Genomic DNA, 15,541 nt, shown 5'->3' with positions numbered 1-15,541 from the left:
GCCTGGGTTTACCCTTTGGCTCCCTTATAGCAGCTCCTCTGCGAGGTACATGAATACCAGAGGCAGGGGACAGGTCTGCTGCTCATTCACACCTATGTCTCTCACAAACTAGAACCCTCAGGAAGACTGCAAAGGTTTTAAAAAAAAATAAAAAATCAGCCCACCACCCTGAGAAACTGTCACCAGGAGCAGCTTACCCCCAAAGAGCACACAGTGGGAGCACTATGCACCATCCAGAGCTAGTCAACAGCACTTGCAGGAAAAATAAAAAGCTTGTCTAGTTTTCACAGAATTCAGTCAGACCCCCAGACTGTTTCAGCTGTCTGCAGGCAGCACTGCGTCACCGAGCCAGAGGGCATGGACTGAGTCTAAAGACAGGAACGGGTAAAGGCAGCAAACATGACCAAAGCAGCACCTCACCACTGCCTTCCCTTGAGCAGCCTTGCAGCTTAAGAGTGAGTTTCTCTTGCCAGAAACTTCCCCCTCTCCAAACAAAGAGCTGGAAAGAAAATCCCACAGGCAGCAGATCCTTCAGCACTCTTGGGCTGCGTCTCATTCAGGAAACAACCACAAGCCCAGGTGACAGTCAAGGAGATGAACCGCCACTGCTCACCCTCTAGTGACAAAACTATATTGTCCATCAAACAAAAACTCCTTGAAGCAAAGCGGAGTAGCTGTGGCAGGCAGCAACGAACTCATCATGCTCTTGAATGCCACCAAGGGACAGCTCACGGCTCTCATCACTCCCTATAGCACGGAGCTGTTCTGACAGGCAGTGCTCAATGCTGAGATAACAAACTTTGGTCCAGACGCAGCCAGCCATTTGTGGGCAATTAGCTTATGCACTGACTGCTTGATCAGCTCATGTCCTCATTTTTCCAACTCCTTTGTTAGTCTGAAAAAAGCTCAGGGGAAGCCCAGGCCATTACATCTTAGAAAAGGCTCCCAGGAGCCTGCACAAGACAATGGGTTTGGGAATGGGTTCAAGAGAACACTGAAGTCCTTGTTGCCTCTTCACATGCCTCTGTCCAACACAACACAGCCCTGGGAAGCTCAGCAGGACAGAGGCCACCAGCTAGAAAAGATTAAAAGTCCTAGTGCAGACGGGCAACCTTCCCTTGCAGTCACCTTACACTTTTCACCCAGCACCAAGAGATTCAATTGAAAAGGTTATTAAAGGTTAAGGAAAAAAAAAAAAAAGCACCTCCTCACAGCTGTTTTAAAAGCTCACCCTGAGTTTGTCCCACCCCAGGCTGTAAAGGGTCCCATCCCTTCTGCATCTGCACTCTCTGGGTTCAGTCTGGTTAGGGAAATAATCTCAGATCACCTCATTTCATGTGGGAACTTCTTAATCACCCAACACCCATCACCTGCAGTGCTCTGACAAGGCTGCAGAGCTCTTTGGTGATGGGGAATAAGACACCAGAGCCCACACCAATAGCTAAGATGAGCCTAACACAGAACATAAGCTAACAAGCATTAAAGTAAAGCAGTCATGAGGTAGCAAGAGCTGCTTGCTTTCCTGCCCAAACCAGCTGAGCCACAATGCTCTCAGTGCCACATTTCAGCTCACCCCTTCAGCGACTGGATGTCCTCACCCCCACACCTCACCCTCTGAGACTGCCACGTCTTCCACTGGAGGGGTACATGACCCAGCCTCCCTGCCCACACGCTACTAGATCAGCTACCCAAAGCAGCACCACAACCCTTCCTCCAAGACATACCCCCTCTTGGCTAGTCCACAGGCAGGAGTTACCCATACCACCTCCTCCTCCCTGCCCTTACTCACCCCTTAGCAGCCCTTATTGTTGCCTCACAACCTCCTTTTCCAGAAGCAGAACCTTTCACGTTTAAGATGGAGGACAATTCTACTGTCTGCCTAAATCACAACCTATTTGCAATGCAATTCAACCTCCTCCACTTCCCATCACAAGCGGTTGTTTACGGTGCTGTTTACCAGCTGCTGCCTTTCAGCCCAGCCATGCCCGCACTTCACTGGCAGATTAATCGATCCCCCCAGACTGACACACGCACAACCCCACCTGGCAAAATGGCTTCTCCGCTTCAAATCTGGGTTTGAAACCAAGTCTTTGGCAACCTTTCTCACCCCAGCCCAATGCACTTCAGGCCTTATTCCTGTCCAGGCTCCTTCACTGCTTTTCTCCCTGCCAAAATGCCCATCAAGGTGCTACCAAATTCCCTGGCCCTTCCTACTACTTGTTGCATGCAGCAGTCTGAAACATCTTTTTATGCTGAGCTCCTGGGGCAATAAACTTGCTCTAACTTGAAAGGGAAAAAAAAAAAGGCAACAAGAAATAGGCATCGTGGGCCAACACTCAGAGAAACGTGATCCACAAACCTTCCAAGTTCTCACTCTTTTGGGCTCACTTCAGCTCCTGCGCTGGCTTATAGCAAAGGAAAGCCTGGCACCCAGCCTCTCTGGCTTCTGCTCATCACCACCCTCAGGCCTTAGGGAGCACATAATAGCTGAATAAACAGCCACGAGGATAAAAAAAGAGCATCCCAGAGGCACAGCTCCCACAGGTCTGCCAGAGCTCTGTTCACCGCTTGACGAACCACTAAGTTGTGTCATCTGCAGGGTGACAAATTGCCAGGGAAGGGAAGAGAGTGAGTCATCCTCTTTGATTGACCTTTGTGTCAATCATCAGAGGGAGAAGACTGTTCCCGAGCTACTCAGAAATGGATAACGAGCCACGCGGGGCTGCACAGAAACCGGCCATGTGCCAAGCCCCAGCCCTGCTCAACACAGGGCAATGCCCCACCGGCACCGTGCACGGGGCAGGGCGCTCAGAGAGGGCAGGTGAGACGCAGCAAGCAAAAACCATGCTCAAGACTGTGAGGAAAAAAAAAAAATTAAAAACCCAGAAGAGCCTTGTTTTCATCAGCGTGGCTGAGTCAGACGTTTAAAAGGTTTAAAGGCTCCCTATTTCTGTGCTGAGCCGCCTGCAGCAGCGGGGAGGAGGGACGGGGGATGGCGTTAACGACGGAGCGGCGGGGACGGGACGGGGAGCGGGACCGGCGCCGCTCCGAGGCGGGGCGAGCTGGGCTGCCGCCCCCACCCCGCTCCCGGCATCGGCGGCTGAATCCCTCTCGTAAAGCGCCCCAGGGCAGCACCGAGAAGCCGAGGCCGCCCCGCAGCTCAGGGGCCCTGAGAGGACACACACCCCCCTCGCCCCCCGCCTGGCTCCCCAAGCACCGCTCAGCGCGGCCGCGGCCCCCCCACGCGGGAACCACTCACCGAGGGGACACCACGGCGCGTCCCGTCCCGCCGCGGCGGAGGCAGCCGGCTCCCCTCAGCGCCCCCCCCGCAGTTGCGTCTTAATGGCGCCCTGACGACGGAACGGCTGCACCTGGGCCCGCCCGCACCCGCGGCTCGTGCCAATGCCTCGTGCAACGGCCTCGTGCAACGGCGGGAGGGCCGCGTGCCGCCCCCGTGCACACACCCCGCCCCGGGAGTTTCACCCGTTTTAGCAGCTTCCCCCCACCGAAATAAGGGGCACTAACGAGCCCGGCCCCGCTGGCGCTAAAGGGGGGCACGTTTCCGTCTCCCCAAAAAGTCTCGCAGGGACGGGAGGCGATGGAGGGGCGAAGGTGCAGCGACAGCATCCTGCGTAAGCGGAAAGGGCAGGCTCTGACACACACTTTTTTCAGCGAGAAGGTGGCTTTTCCCTTTCAAAGCCACAAAATCGGGGCTCTGGGTTTGGTTTCGGAGTGGGAAGAAGCCTGTGGGAGAAGGGGCGCAGGGTGCACCTGCTGCAGCACCCCAGGGTGCACAGGCGGAGCCCCTAAATGCTGGTGGGGCGCCGGGGAGGCAATGGAGACCTCGCTGTGCCACTGCTTGACAGAAGACCGGGGGGAATTTGCTGCGTATAATGAAGACTTCACACCAGACTCACCTGGCAGGAGAGATGGGGCTCTGCCAAATCGCAGGCAGCAGGTTTCAGAGCGTGGACCATCCGTGTTAGCACAGGGGCTGAGCCAGCAGCCCTGCATGGACAGGCTCCCACAGACGGAAATGCAATTCCTTCCCGCCTCTGCCAGCTTGAAATGAATAGTGAGCAGCTGCCGCCCCGCGTAATTCATCCTCTGAGCCCCTTCCCCTGTCCCAAACCCTTCCCCAGCCCAGCAGCCGTTTTCTGAAGAGCTATGGAAACCCTGCCCTGCTGCCTGTGTCTGCAGCTGCTGTACCCCAGGGTACCCCTTTCCTGTGCCCCCATCCCCACATTTGGCAGTCCTGGGCACTCACCACTGCCAGGTGGTCCCACAATCCTGCAAACTCAGAGAAACACGTGCCTCTTCCGTGGTCCACAGTCTGCACGCAGCTCCCCGCCAGCATGCAAGGGAGAGCCCGTTGCGCCTGCTCTTGGGGCAAGGGGCTGAATTTGTAGCCAAAACCAACCCCCTTCCAGCCTTGCTTGGCAATTTCCCAGCAGCAGGATTGAGCATAAACCCTCCCCTACCTGCAATTCTCAACTTCTCATTAAAGGGACCACATTCCTCCTTCCTGTGGATACCGCATTTTTTTCTTATTCATCAGACTGTGACCTTGAGCCTTCCTGGTATCTATTACACCAGGGGTTTCACCAGTAACTTTGGCCTCATCCGTAGAAGTGAGGGCCTGAAAACACGGGAGGCTTCTGCTGCAATGCGCTGTTGGTGCTGTCCTTCCCAGCAGCGTCGTCACTGGGTGCAGCGTGAGCACACCCAAATGAGAGGGCGTGGGGAGCAAACCTCGCTCAGCACGGCTGCAAAGTCAGGTAAACGCCTGGGTCCTCCTCCTATCCTGCTGCTGGCCCCTGCGTGCATCGGTTCAGCGTGGTCCTGGGAGGTGCTGAGTAGCACTTTGCTGCTGCAGCACAGGACACACAGACAAAACCTTGACCAAAAGTTCATGCCAGGCGTTGTGAGAAACTGTGGTGCTGCAGGAGCGGGCAGATGGATCTCCTTCTTACGGGATCAGACAGAGGTGCTATCTTCATACACTGTGAGTAACACAGTACGGAGTGGAGGAGTAAAAAGCCTCCATAAAACTTGGATAAAGCTCCCACTCGAGCCAGCCCTCTAGCAGACCTGCGTGGGATCCTGAGCCAGCTTTTCTGGACTGTCAGCTTTTCTGGATGTGGTAAGTTGGTTTCAAGGGGCCTGATTTCAGCAATCCTGTGCACGTTGGGAACCAGTGCTGTGGCCTCATCCTCACTGCATTACTTACACACACAACACATAACATGTCAGTCCCACTCTGGCCAGCGCTACGCTTACATGCGACAGTGACACAGTGATGAGTTAAGGATCCAAAGGTGCGAATGTCAAAATTTTTTATTTACAAGTCTCCAAAAATCAAGGAACACTGAAAATAGTGAGGGTAGGAGACGACTTACAAAAGTAACACATGTACGTTACATCAGGAATTGTGCTACATCACTCTGAGAACCGACACTCTAAGGTCTGCACATGACGTGGTGAAACGGCAGTGCCCTCCCTCCTTGGGGTGCTCACACCTCTTCTTCCCTTGGCTTCTGAACCATCCTCCCTCCCCTTGTTCTCTTCTGCTTCCCCCTGCAAACCTTTCTGCTCATCTGCTTGTTGCTCTGCCTCTGCTCCTGGCCATTGCCCTCCCATCTCCTCCAGCAACTGCCCAAAGAAGGAGCGGAGGGGAGGATGTCAAACAGCCGAACAACTACGTCCTCAGGATGGAGACAGGCCTTGAAAGACTTTTAGCTCTGGGACCTGGGAACTAAGCCAGGGCACAGCAGTTAGCAGAGGCCTTTGAAAAAGCTAACCTGTGAACTATGGCTTGCGTGCTATCTGGGGCAAGGAGTGATTTCGGAAGAAATAACCAAGAGACTGTGAGTTTGTCCTGCCTGGCTGCAAATCAATCAGCACAGCTTCCTTGGTGGACAGCGTGGGAGGATTTATACATGTCACAGGGTTAAATAAAAAGCCTTTTATAACCTTCCAGGAGGGCAGGCTGCTCTGGTAAGAAAATTCAGTGCAGGACAAGCTAAAAGAATTAGATGCCATGACATAAAGCAACATCCCAGTTTGCTCCAGCAGAGACAAAGTCTCTGAAGACCATTGCATCCAGACTACTGTATCAGTGGTCTCAGTAACTCTGTAAGCATGCCACATGTCCTTCTCCTTGCGGATATTTCCCAGGCTGGCTTTGCTCTGGCATAGTTTCAGATCCAGCAGGGATCGAGAAACACAGCCCAGCTCAGCCACTCATCCCCTTTCAGCACCTGCAGGCTTTGAAATTGCCAAGCTCGGTGGCCAAACCTGATGCCCCAGTTGCCTGTACAGACCCCACACGAACCCAGCACCTCAAGAGGCACCGCGCCATAAGGAAACAGAGTGAGGAGACCTGGATCTATTCCTTCCGCTGACACTGATCTTTGCAAATCACATCAGCTCTGTTGCTCCTCGCTCCACAGCTGATTTTGACAGCGCTGTTGTGAGCAGAGACTCTCTCCCTGAGTGTCCACAGCCATGGAGAGCCTTAAGCTCACTCAGCAGCTCCACTGAAGGCAAGGAGCAGCAACACCAGCTCTGTGCATATATCACATATATCAACACCGGGGAGCAGTGCCCTTCTGTGACGGCCCTGGGCTGGCAGGGAGAGAGCTTCTGGTCAGGACAGGACCCACTCCATTTTCTAGGAGACTGCAGTTTCAGAATGACCCCCATCCTGAAACATTAACATCAACTTTTCAGAATGTAACCCTCAAAACAGGATTTACTAGAAATACAGGAGTGCGCAGTTAACAGAAATATTCCACTGCAGTGTGCTATAACTGAGAGCTCGTGTACATTTCTTTTTAATTGCAGCAAGATTGTTTTGAAATGGAAAATAGGAGCATTCTCTTCCAAGTAAGAATCATAGAATCGTTTAGGTTGGAAAAGACCTTTAAGATCATGGAGTCCAACCGTTAACCTAGCACTGCCAAGTCCACCACCAAACCATGTCCCTAAGCACCACGTCTACACGTCTTTTAAATACCTCCAGAGATGGTGACTCAACCACTTCCCTGGGCAGCCTGTTCCAATGCTTGACAACCCTTTCGGAGAAGAAGGCTGGTCTGCTCTGTTCTACTGTTTAAAAACATCAAAACTGACAGCTTCGTATGAAGCATTTTAACTCCCTAGCTTCCTCCGCCTGAGAAATTCTCCCTGAGACAATCTCCAGACACTTTTAGTCCAGACTCTGTGAGCACCTTAGGCACGAGCAGCTACCACAGAGAAGGCTGAACCTTGCTCAGCAAGATGACGGGGCCCAAGAGATGGTCTGGGAAACAGAGGAGTCATTAGAGAAAGAAGATAGGCAGAGATAGGGGAGGAATTAATTCAGGGCGAGCATCTGCTCCCGCAACAGCATCAGACAGGTGAGGTCTTGCTTTTTATTGCTACAAGCATCTGCCTCGGAGCACCGATTCCCAGCAGGGCTGTCAGCCCCACCTTCGCATTTGCTCAGATAAACCCATCCGTTTTCTTACCTCTATAATTTTATGAATATTTTCTAATCCCAGGGAGGACGCTGCCTACATGGAGATGGATGTACACAGCTGCTACTGATTTATTGTCTCCACAGACTCTTGTGGTGCTGTAAGCATTTTAGGGAAGGCTGGGCCCCACCTCTAAGCCTCTTTCACTCCACAGCACATAGAGAAAGCACCGGTCACCCTGACCACAGACCTGTGCAGGGTGAAATGGTGATGGGGCAAACATCTAGTTAGATCTTAAGTGTCATGACTATGTTTAATCAAGTTTTCAGCTTACCAACATCCAGTGGGTCCTTGCAGTGAAAAGCATTACCTAGGATCATCTCCTGGCTCTTCTGCCATCCTACTACCTCTAGAGTAAGTTCCTCCTCCTCTCCTTGCCTCAGTTTCCTTCTGGAAGAGCGCAATCTCCTCAATATGCCTTTGTGAATCATCTGCTACAGCTCTGCACTCATCTCGGTCTCTCATTTTCCTTTCTGAATCGCTTCAGCCATTGCTCTCCCAGTACCATGTCGGAAAAACAAGGGCAAAGTGATGCCCTGCTCCTGCTAGTGCCAGTCAGCCCTTCTGCACTGAGTGAGCCTGGGCTGGCCAGAGAGGAGGATGGAAAATGATAGCTTGTCCTTTCCCCTGCCTGCTTCAGAAAACAGGACAGATCCTGTCAGGTGCCAAGAACTCTGTTATTTTTGTCTGCAGATCAGACACTGCCAGATCAGACCCAAGAGACATAAAAAGGTTTTCCACTACTTTGAAATTAATCTTTGCCTTCCAAGAGTGGCTGAATGAATGGCCCCTGCATGGTGCGTCCAGAATCACTCTGGAGGTGGGGGGCTTACACAGCCTCTTTTTAGTGAGCACAAACATAGAACACATAGGCTTAAATGAGCTTTAAACATTGCAGGATTCAAAGCACATCTATGCCTTGTCTTAAAGACCTTTCAAGGTTTCTTCATGCTCGTAGAAGCTCAGCACCTTATTCTCAGCTGGTGATCTGGAAATATCCATCAGCTTTAATCACCCCAAGGAGTTCAAAGCATTAGCTAAATTCAGGTCAAGCCACCAGCCAGAGCATCCTTGGCAGCAGCACTAGGGCTACCTTGCTCTTCCCTGCAGCACCCACATGGGTCTCATGGGGCTGTATATCATCAGCACACTGCCCTCTCCGCTTGCTGCCACCTACGAGTGCTCAAGGCACCACTAGTAATTAAATTTGGAGAACAGACATAGGGAAAGGCATGGCTTACAGAACAATGTTGGGGCTGAACTGTGCACAGCAGCCATCAAAGCAGCACAGCGTAAGGACAGTCAAAAATCTTTTCCAGAACCACTTATTCATGGGCACAGTGTTCATTATGAAGGAACTGGTGCAGATCAGAAGTAGGTGCCAAGGAACATTTAACACTTTGCAGAAAGGGGTAACTCGGCTGCACCATGAGATGGCAAGGAAGAAACCAGGTCTGGTTCTGCTCATGCTTTCACCACCCTCACTGACTGCAGCAGGATTGCTCTGGATTTCCCCTGGCATCAGCAAGAGTCCTGTCCTGGCACTCCTCTCTCCAGCTGACACCTTGGGGAACCTACTTTAAGAACAAACATTTGATCCAGCTTCACAGGGATGACACGATGTGAAGGTGTAAGACTGGCAGGGATCAGAGCAGGGATACACTGAGCCAAGCAGAAGCAGCTGCTGGTCTGTCTCAGCAGCGCAGTCCCCAGAACTTGGCTGGCAATGGGGATGGGCTTCCTGGAATTTCCATCTTAAAAAGGGGGTCAATCCAGACAGAGAACACAAAACCACCAGGGACATGGTATCTGCAAACAAATGGAGTCAGGCTGCTTTCCGGCCACCCCCCTCTATTGGCATCCCTGTAAATAATGTTTAATGCATCTCCCAGTGGGCCCAACCCCTCCTCTTCTGCCGGGGACCAGATGTGCTGCATATCAATGCACACACTTAGCTATTTCAATTTTAAAAATATGATAGAATCAGTGATGCTTAAAATGTACTTGTTAATGGCACCAGTTTGCGATTTCATTTTACTTTAATATAAACCATCTGCTCTGAGCAGGCAGCAGCCGCAGGCTGAAGCTCCGCTGCCCTGGTGTCTCCACAAAGGAGGGCATCTCTAAGCTGCCACAGAGGATGCACCACTGTTTATTCGTGCATGCCACCAGGCATGGGCTCTACCTGGCCCCAGTAGTTAGCTTGTCCTCAGGCTAAGAGCTGACTGCCATGACCAAAAGGCTCTGCAGGGACCTCAAGGCTGTCTGTTTTCTCTCTGCCATGAAGAGTGGAGGCAGTGACTGGTGAGGTCACACACTGAGCCGGAGGTGGGACTGGGCATCGATACTGCCTTGGCCTCACTACTGCGATGAGGGAGAGGAGGGCAGGCCACTGAGGGCACCGATTGTGTTCCTGATGGCTGTTCACAGACCCAAGAGATCCCAGTGAAAGGTGCGCTGTCCCTTCAAAAAGAAGGGGAAAGCCATGCACCCTGATGCCCCCCGCGAGTGATGAAAGCAGGTCACTGCAGGTGGTGCCACCCAACATTTCTAGTTTGGATCCCCCAATAACACCCGTAAGAGCTCCTGTGCAGTGAGTTCACTGCTGGTCTAGCTTGGGCACAGGGCATGGCAAAGGGGTCCAGACAACGCTATTTCCAGGCCTGTCCAACAGCTCACTGCTGTTTTCAAAGGCTCAGGTAGTGAGGCACAGGCTTGGCATGGGGGTAGGACATCACCTCAAGAGCCATCGTTGCAATGTTGACCCTGGCCAAGGGGAGGGGAGGGCAGAGGGAAGGGTTTTGAAAGGAATCAGATGGCCTTCCCAGCTTCTCCCCTTTTAGCTTTGCGGTTCCAGAAAGCTGTGTTCATTTAAGGAAAAAAAAAAAAGGAAGAAAAAAGAAAAAGAAAAGCAGAAAGAAAATTGAGAGAAGGAGACCTCCTCCCCTCCTACTCACGGGCTGAGGTATTCCCTGGGCAGCCCTCACTGTCCGTCATCCATCCATCACTACCGAAATAAATACAAGTTTAGAGCAAAACCCATTAGAAAATAAAGTGCATCTGGAGTTGAAAAACTTCTGGAAAAAGGGGATTTTTTTCCTCTTTTTTTTTCTTACAAAAAATATCCTTTAAAAAAAAGAAAAAAAGAAAGGGAACAAGAGGACAGAGCATGTGGCTCTTGGTATAGGGTCTACAGGGCTGTCCCGTTAGGCAGAGGGATCTTAAATCCGCTCTTCAGCAGGGTGAGGCAGATGCATAGACCCAGCAGGCCGGCAAGAAGCACCCCCACCACAGCCTTGAGGCAGGAAGTCCTGCTGCGGATGAAGGTGCCAGGCCCCATGATGCTCAGCAGGGCTGTGCTCACAGTTAATGTGTACAGGATGGAGACTCCCGTGTTGAGGGCCACAATCTTCCCAAACTTGGCAAAAGGGGCAATGATGCAGAAGAACAGCGGGACGGTGGCAATCACTGTGGTGACGGCGCTCGAGACAATTGCCACACCCACGTGACGGACCGCTTCAATTGTCCTCCACTGGCGGCACGCTGTGGGGTCCTGGCAGAAGGGACAGCAGTGTTAAGGGGGAGTGGGGACAAGCACATGGGGCTGCACTAATGTTTTAGCCTTTGAGAGGGTGGCTTAGCTCATGGGGTCCTGGTCCAGGACAAAGATGTGCTGCGTGAGTGCAGATCGGACAGTTCATGCAGTCTCTGAGCGCACTGGGCAAACAGCCATGAGGTTTAAACCCAGTAGAGGCAAAATCTGCTCAATTTTGTGCCTCTTTTCAGCCACATCAGACAGACTGCTGGGCCTACACAAGAGAGGCACTGCATGCAGACACTATACCTGGGATCAGAGATCCCCAAGCTTTTGTGGTCTCCTTCTTCCCAAAGCGGGAAAAGATGTTAACAAGCCTGGAGAAGACCTGGAAGTCCAGCACAGCGCAGCAAAGCCATTTACAGGTTACAGAAAAAGTGAAGGACCATCCCAGCATAAGACTGTCTTCACTGGGGCATGAAAGGGGGTTGCTTTGGACACAGCTGTGGCCAGTAAGAAAGGGACAACCATGTGGGTTGGACCCTCAGCTGGGTTTACTGTATTCAGGTACACAACTCATGTCAGCTGGACAAGCAGCAAGCATCCCAGGCATGCTGTGAGGGTGGCAAGATGCATCCCCCCTTGCCCATCATCCCTTAGGTCCTGCATCACAGCCGAGTGGCACGGAGGGCATGAGGGGAATGGACACAAGGCTACTGGAAGGATAGAGCTCACCTCTGCCTGGTGTAGTGGCAGGTTTTCCCCTGCCAGCAGGTAGCCCTCCACCAAGTGCACGCAGTAATCGACAGAGGAGCCAACGAGGATGGAGAGGGAAATGGCTTCCACAGCTCCCATTTCCCAGCCAGACCAGTACATGATGGTCACCACCAAGCAGACCACCCCTGTGTGAAGAAGGTCATGTTAGGCAAATTTAAAGGACTCTGGGACTGCTGCCCAGGCCTACTGATACGAGTCAATCACTGGGGAGTTTGGGATCGTACCCCTGCAGATCTGCACGCTAGCCAGTCTGAATCTTGTACACACTCCCTCCTGCCCGCAGAGGAAAACACTTCCCTTACCTTCCGCTGGCCACAAGGACCATTCAATCAGGTAATCACACTTGCTGGGGACAGTGAAGCACCTGATTAAATATTAGTCAAACTGACAGACTGATGCCAATCTAGACTAATGCTTGCTAAATGAATCCAAGCCCAGGCAAGTGTGCCTGTGTGCACACATGCACTACAGGAAAGAGGACCCTTTGTTTTGGTTGCTGGAGCTACACACAGGCTGAGCGCATGCACAGGTTTTTCTTAAAGGCAAGAGTGATGTTTGTTTGTGAGTCATGTGTGGGAGACTAAGTGGTTTTAAAATGATAGATTTGATTTTTAAACTGAGAAGTTTAGCAAAACATAGTCCACAATATCATCAAATCACCAGCCAGGGAAAGGGAGCTATTTACAAATTTGCTTCAAATACTAACAAAACCACTAAAATATTCAGCTTTTAAAATCTCCCACTGCTTGGAAACAGCAGCCGTGGTGCAGATCCTTGGGAAGTAGTGCAATTGTTATTCAGAGCATGTGGGACTTAATCACATTATTATACATAACAGGCAGGGATGGCATTTGTGTAGCTAAAACCCTTATTTAAACAAATAGAAGGGATTGTGTAGATAAAACACACTGGGAATTAGACACACAAATCTACTTTCCCAATGAGGTTCCTGTGCATTTGTTGAGAGTTTCTCCCATTCACCTAGGTATATCAGGACTGGTTCCTGGAAAGCCAAAAGGGTTTACACACAGTAGGAGCAATTCAGTTCAAATCACCAGAGACTCAGCAGTGCCACAACTCACCCATTTCAGATAAAGGGAGAGCTTGACACATTGGAATGTTGGTTTTTTTTTTTTTTTTTTACCTAAAATGCTGAGCAGCACTGGCAGCAGGAGAAGGATGTGAGTGGTAAACACCGCCACTGCAGCCACACAAATAACCAGCGAGAGGACGAGACCGTACAGGGCACTCTGCACTCCTGGAAGAAAAGAACCAGCTAATTTGACTCCTGGAAGGTGACATCTGGGATGAGAAAGGCACTGTATCTCTGCTGGCAACAAGGCAGGCAGGGACTCACACTGGGGGAGACGGGAAGGGGAGGATGAAAGTGGAAAGCGGGTGATCAACTTCTTGCCTCTCACATCAGCAGGGCAGAGTCCCTTGCCTTCTCTATTTCCCTGGGCTCTGCTTAGGATTTTGACAGCATACACTGCTGGGGGCAGAAACAGGCTTTAGGAGTTTGCACAGCAATGGTAAGGGACTGACGATATAACACGTGCCCATCAGATGGGACAGAGTGTGCTGTGAAGATGCATCAGAGAGCGTGGGCTCCTCAGGGAGAGAAACACAGTAGTCACTTGCCTATAATCTCCATGAAGATCTGCTTCCAGTGCTCACAGGTCTGGAAACCATGCCGGAGAGCAGAGCCCTCTGGGAAGAGCTGGAGTTGCTGCTGCAGGAATGTCTCCCATTTCAGGTAGTCAGCGTATGTCTGGAAGGAAGATTTCCCTTTGTAGGTTGTCTGTAAGGAGATGAACATGTTATTCTCATGTCCTGCTCTTTGGGGCAGGGTATGCATGGCAAGGGAAGAGGTAGAACCAGCCAGCTGGATTTCCAGCACCAGGTAGAACTGGCAGCGGCAGATGGGCAAATCTGCCACCAGCTCTTTGCCTGAGCTCTCACAGTAAGAGCAAGTTGTGGCATAAGCAGCCATTTCTAGTAATTTGTGAGCACAAGGCATCTCTCTGCAACAAGGCACAAACACCAGCAAACACTGAATTATGGCTGCAAATGAAAGCGGCCAGTGCAGAAAGAGCAGAGCTAAACCCCCAGAAGTCTTGGCCTAGACAGGTACACTCTTCGCTGGGTAAAAAACTGGCTGGACGGCCGAGCCCAGAGAGTTGTGGTGAACGGAGTTAAATCCAGTTGGCGGCCGGTCACGAGCGGTGTTCCCCAGGGCTCAGTTTTGGGGCCAGTCCTGTTTAATCTCTTTTATCAGTGACCTGGATGAGGGGATCGAGTGCTCCCTCAGTAAATCTGCAGACGACACCAAGCTGGGCGGGAGTGTTGATCTGCTGGAGGGTAGGAAGGCTCTGCAGAGGGACCTGGACAGGCTGGATCGATGGGCCGAGGCCAACTGTATGAGGTTCAACAAGGCCAAGTGCCGGGTCCTGCACTTCAGCCACAACCACCTCATGCAACGCTACAGGCTTGGAGAGGAGTTGCTGGAAAGCTGCCCAGAGGAAAAGGACCTGGGGGTGCTGATTGACAGCCGGCTGAACATGAGCCGGCAGTGTGCCCAGGTGGCCAAGAAGGCCAACGGCATCCTGGCCTGTATCAGAACTAGTGTGGCCAGCAGGAGCAGGGAGGTGATCGTGCCCCTGTACTCGGCACTGGTGAGGCCGCACCTCGAATCCTGTGTTCAGTTTTGGGCCCCTTAGGACAAGAAGGACATTGAGGTGCTGGAGCGTGTCCAGAGGAGGGCAACGAAACTGGTGAAGGGCCTGGAGCACAAGTCTGATGGGGAGCGGCTGAGGGAACTGGGGGTGTTCAGCCTGGAGAAGAGGAGGCTGAGGGGAGACCTCATCGCGCTCTACAACTACCTGAAAGGAGGTTGTAGCGAGGTGGGGGTTGGTCTCTTCTCCCAAGTAAGAGCGATAGAACGAGAGGAAACGGCCTCAAGTTGCACCAGGGGAGGTTTAGACTGGACATTAGGAAAAATTTCTTTACTGAAAGAGTGATCAGGCCTTGGAACAGGCTGCCCAGGGAAGTGGTGGAGTCACCATCCCTGGAAGTATTTAAAAGACGTGTAGATGAGGCGCTTGGGGACATGGTGTAGTGGGCATGGTGGTGTTGGGTTGACGGTTGGACTCGATGATCTTAAAGGTCTTTTCCAACCTTAATGATTCTATGATTCTACGATTCTAAGTCACAAGAAGAAACTGTCACAAGGATAGACGACGATGCCATGTACTCACCGATTCAAATGCCATGGAGATCCACTGCACCTTTCCCTCCTTCACCCCCACTGCCCCATGAGAGAGCTGTCCAGGCAGCAGGTTTGGCTCAGGGATGTTCTTGCACTCAGGGTGCAACATCTGCAGAAAGGAGGAGATGCTGTAACCTGGAGAAAAAGAAAGAGCAAGGGATGGAGGACAGGACAGGGAAAGGAAGCACACTGGAGCAAGGGGGGGGAAAAAAAAACCAAGAGAAAGTTGCAGGCCCCATTTGTCAGCAGCTGCTTCCCCTTGCAACTCTGACTTGCCAAAGCCCTTGAGGTCTCAGCACCAGAGCCCTCAGCTGCTGCTAGCTTGAAAGGGCGCTCTGTGCCATCAGCACTGGACAGGACACTACCACTGCTGTTTGTTCCCAGCTGTCGGGAAGCAGTACAAACAGCAAGCACTGAGGAGCTGTCTGCCTGGCCTGGCAG

The 15,541-nt window shown here is 51.9% G+C and overlaps 1 protein-coding gene across 1 annotated transcript in view; it reads right to left on the bottom strand.

The window, feature by feature from the left end:
* Positions 1 to 5,319: 5,319 nt before the first annotated feature.
* The window catches only part of LOC142092440 (protein dispatched homolog 3), a 149,796-nt gene continuing 139,574 nt past the window's right edge, over positions 5,320 to 15,541 (bottom strand). Inside the window, exons 22-26 of the mRNA XM_075172487.1 lie at positions 15,090 to 15,235; positions 13,474 to 13,633; positions 12,977 to 13,090; positions 11,791 to 11,957; positions 5,320 to 11,073 (exon numbers count right to left, since the gene is read on the bottom strand). Coding sequence (XP_075028588.1) covers positions 10,711 to 11,073; positions 11,791 to 11,957; positions 12,977 to 13,090; positions 13,474 to 13,633; positions 15,090 to 15,235 — 950 coding nt within the window. The 3' untranslated portion in view covers positions 5,320 to 10,710. The remainder of the gene's footprint in view (positions 11,074 to 11,790; positions 11,958 to 12,976; positions 13,091 to 13,473; positions 13,634 to 15,089; positions 15,236 to 15,541) is intronic.

Source organism: Calonectris borealis, chromosome 23, assembly GCF_964195595.1.
Source record: "Calonectris borealis chromosome 23, bCalBor7.hap1.2, whole genome shotgun sequence".
Lineage (NCBI taxonomy): Eukaryota > Metazoa > Chordata > Aves > Procellariiformes > Procellariidae > Calonectris > Calonectris borealis.
The sequence above is the reverse complement of the archived record's forward strand: the minus strand, read 5'-3'. Positions and strand labels throughout refer to the sequence as shown.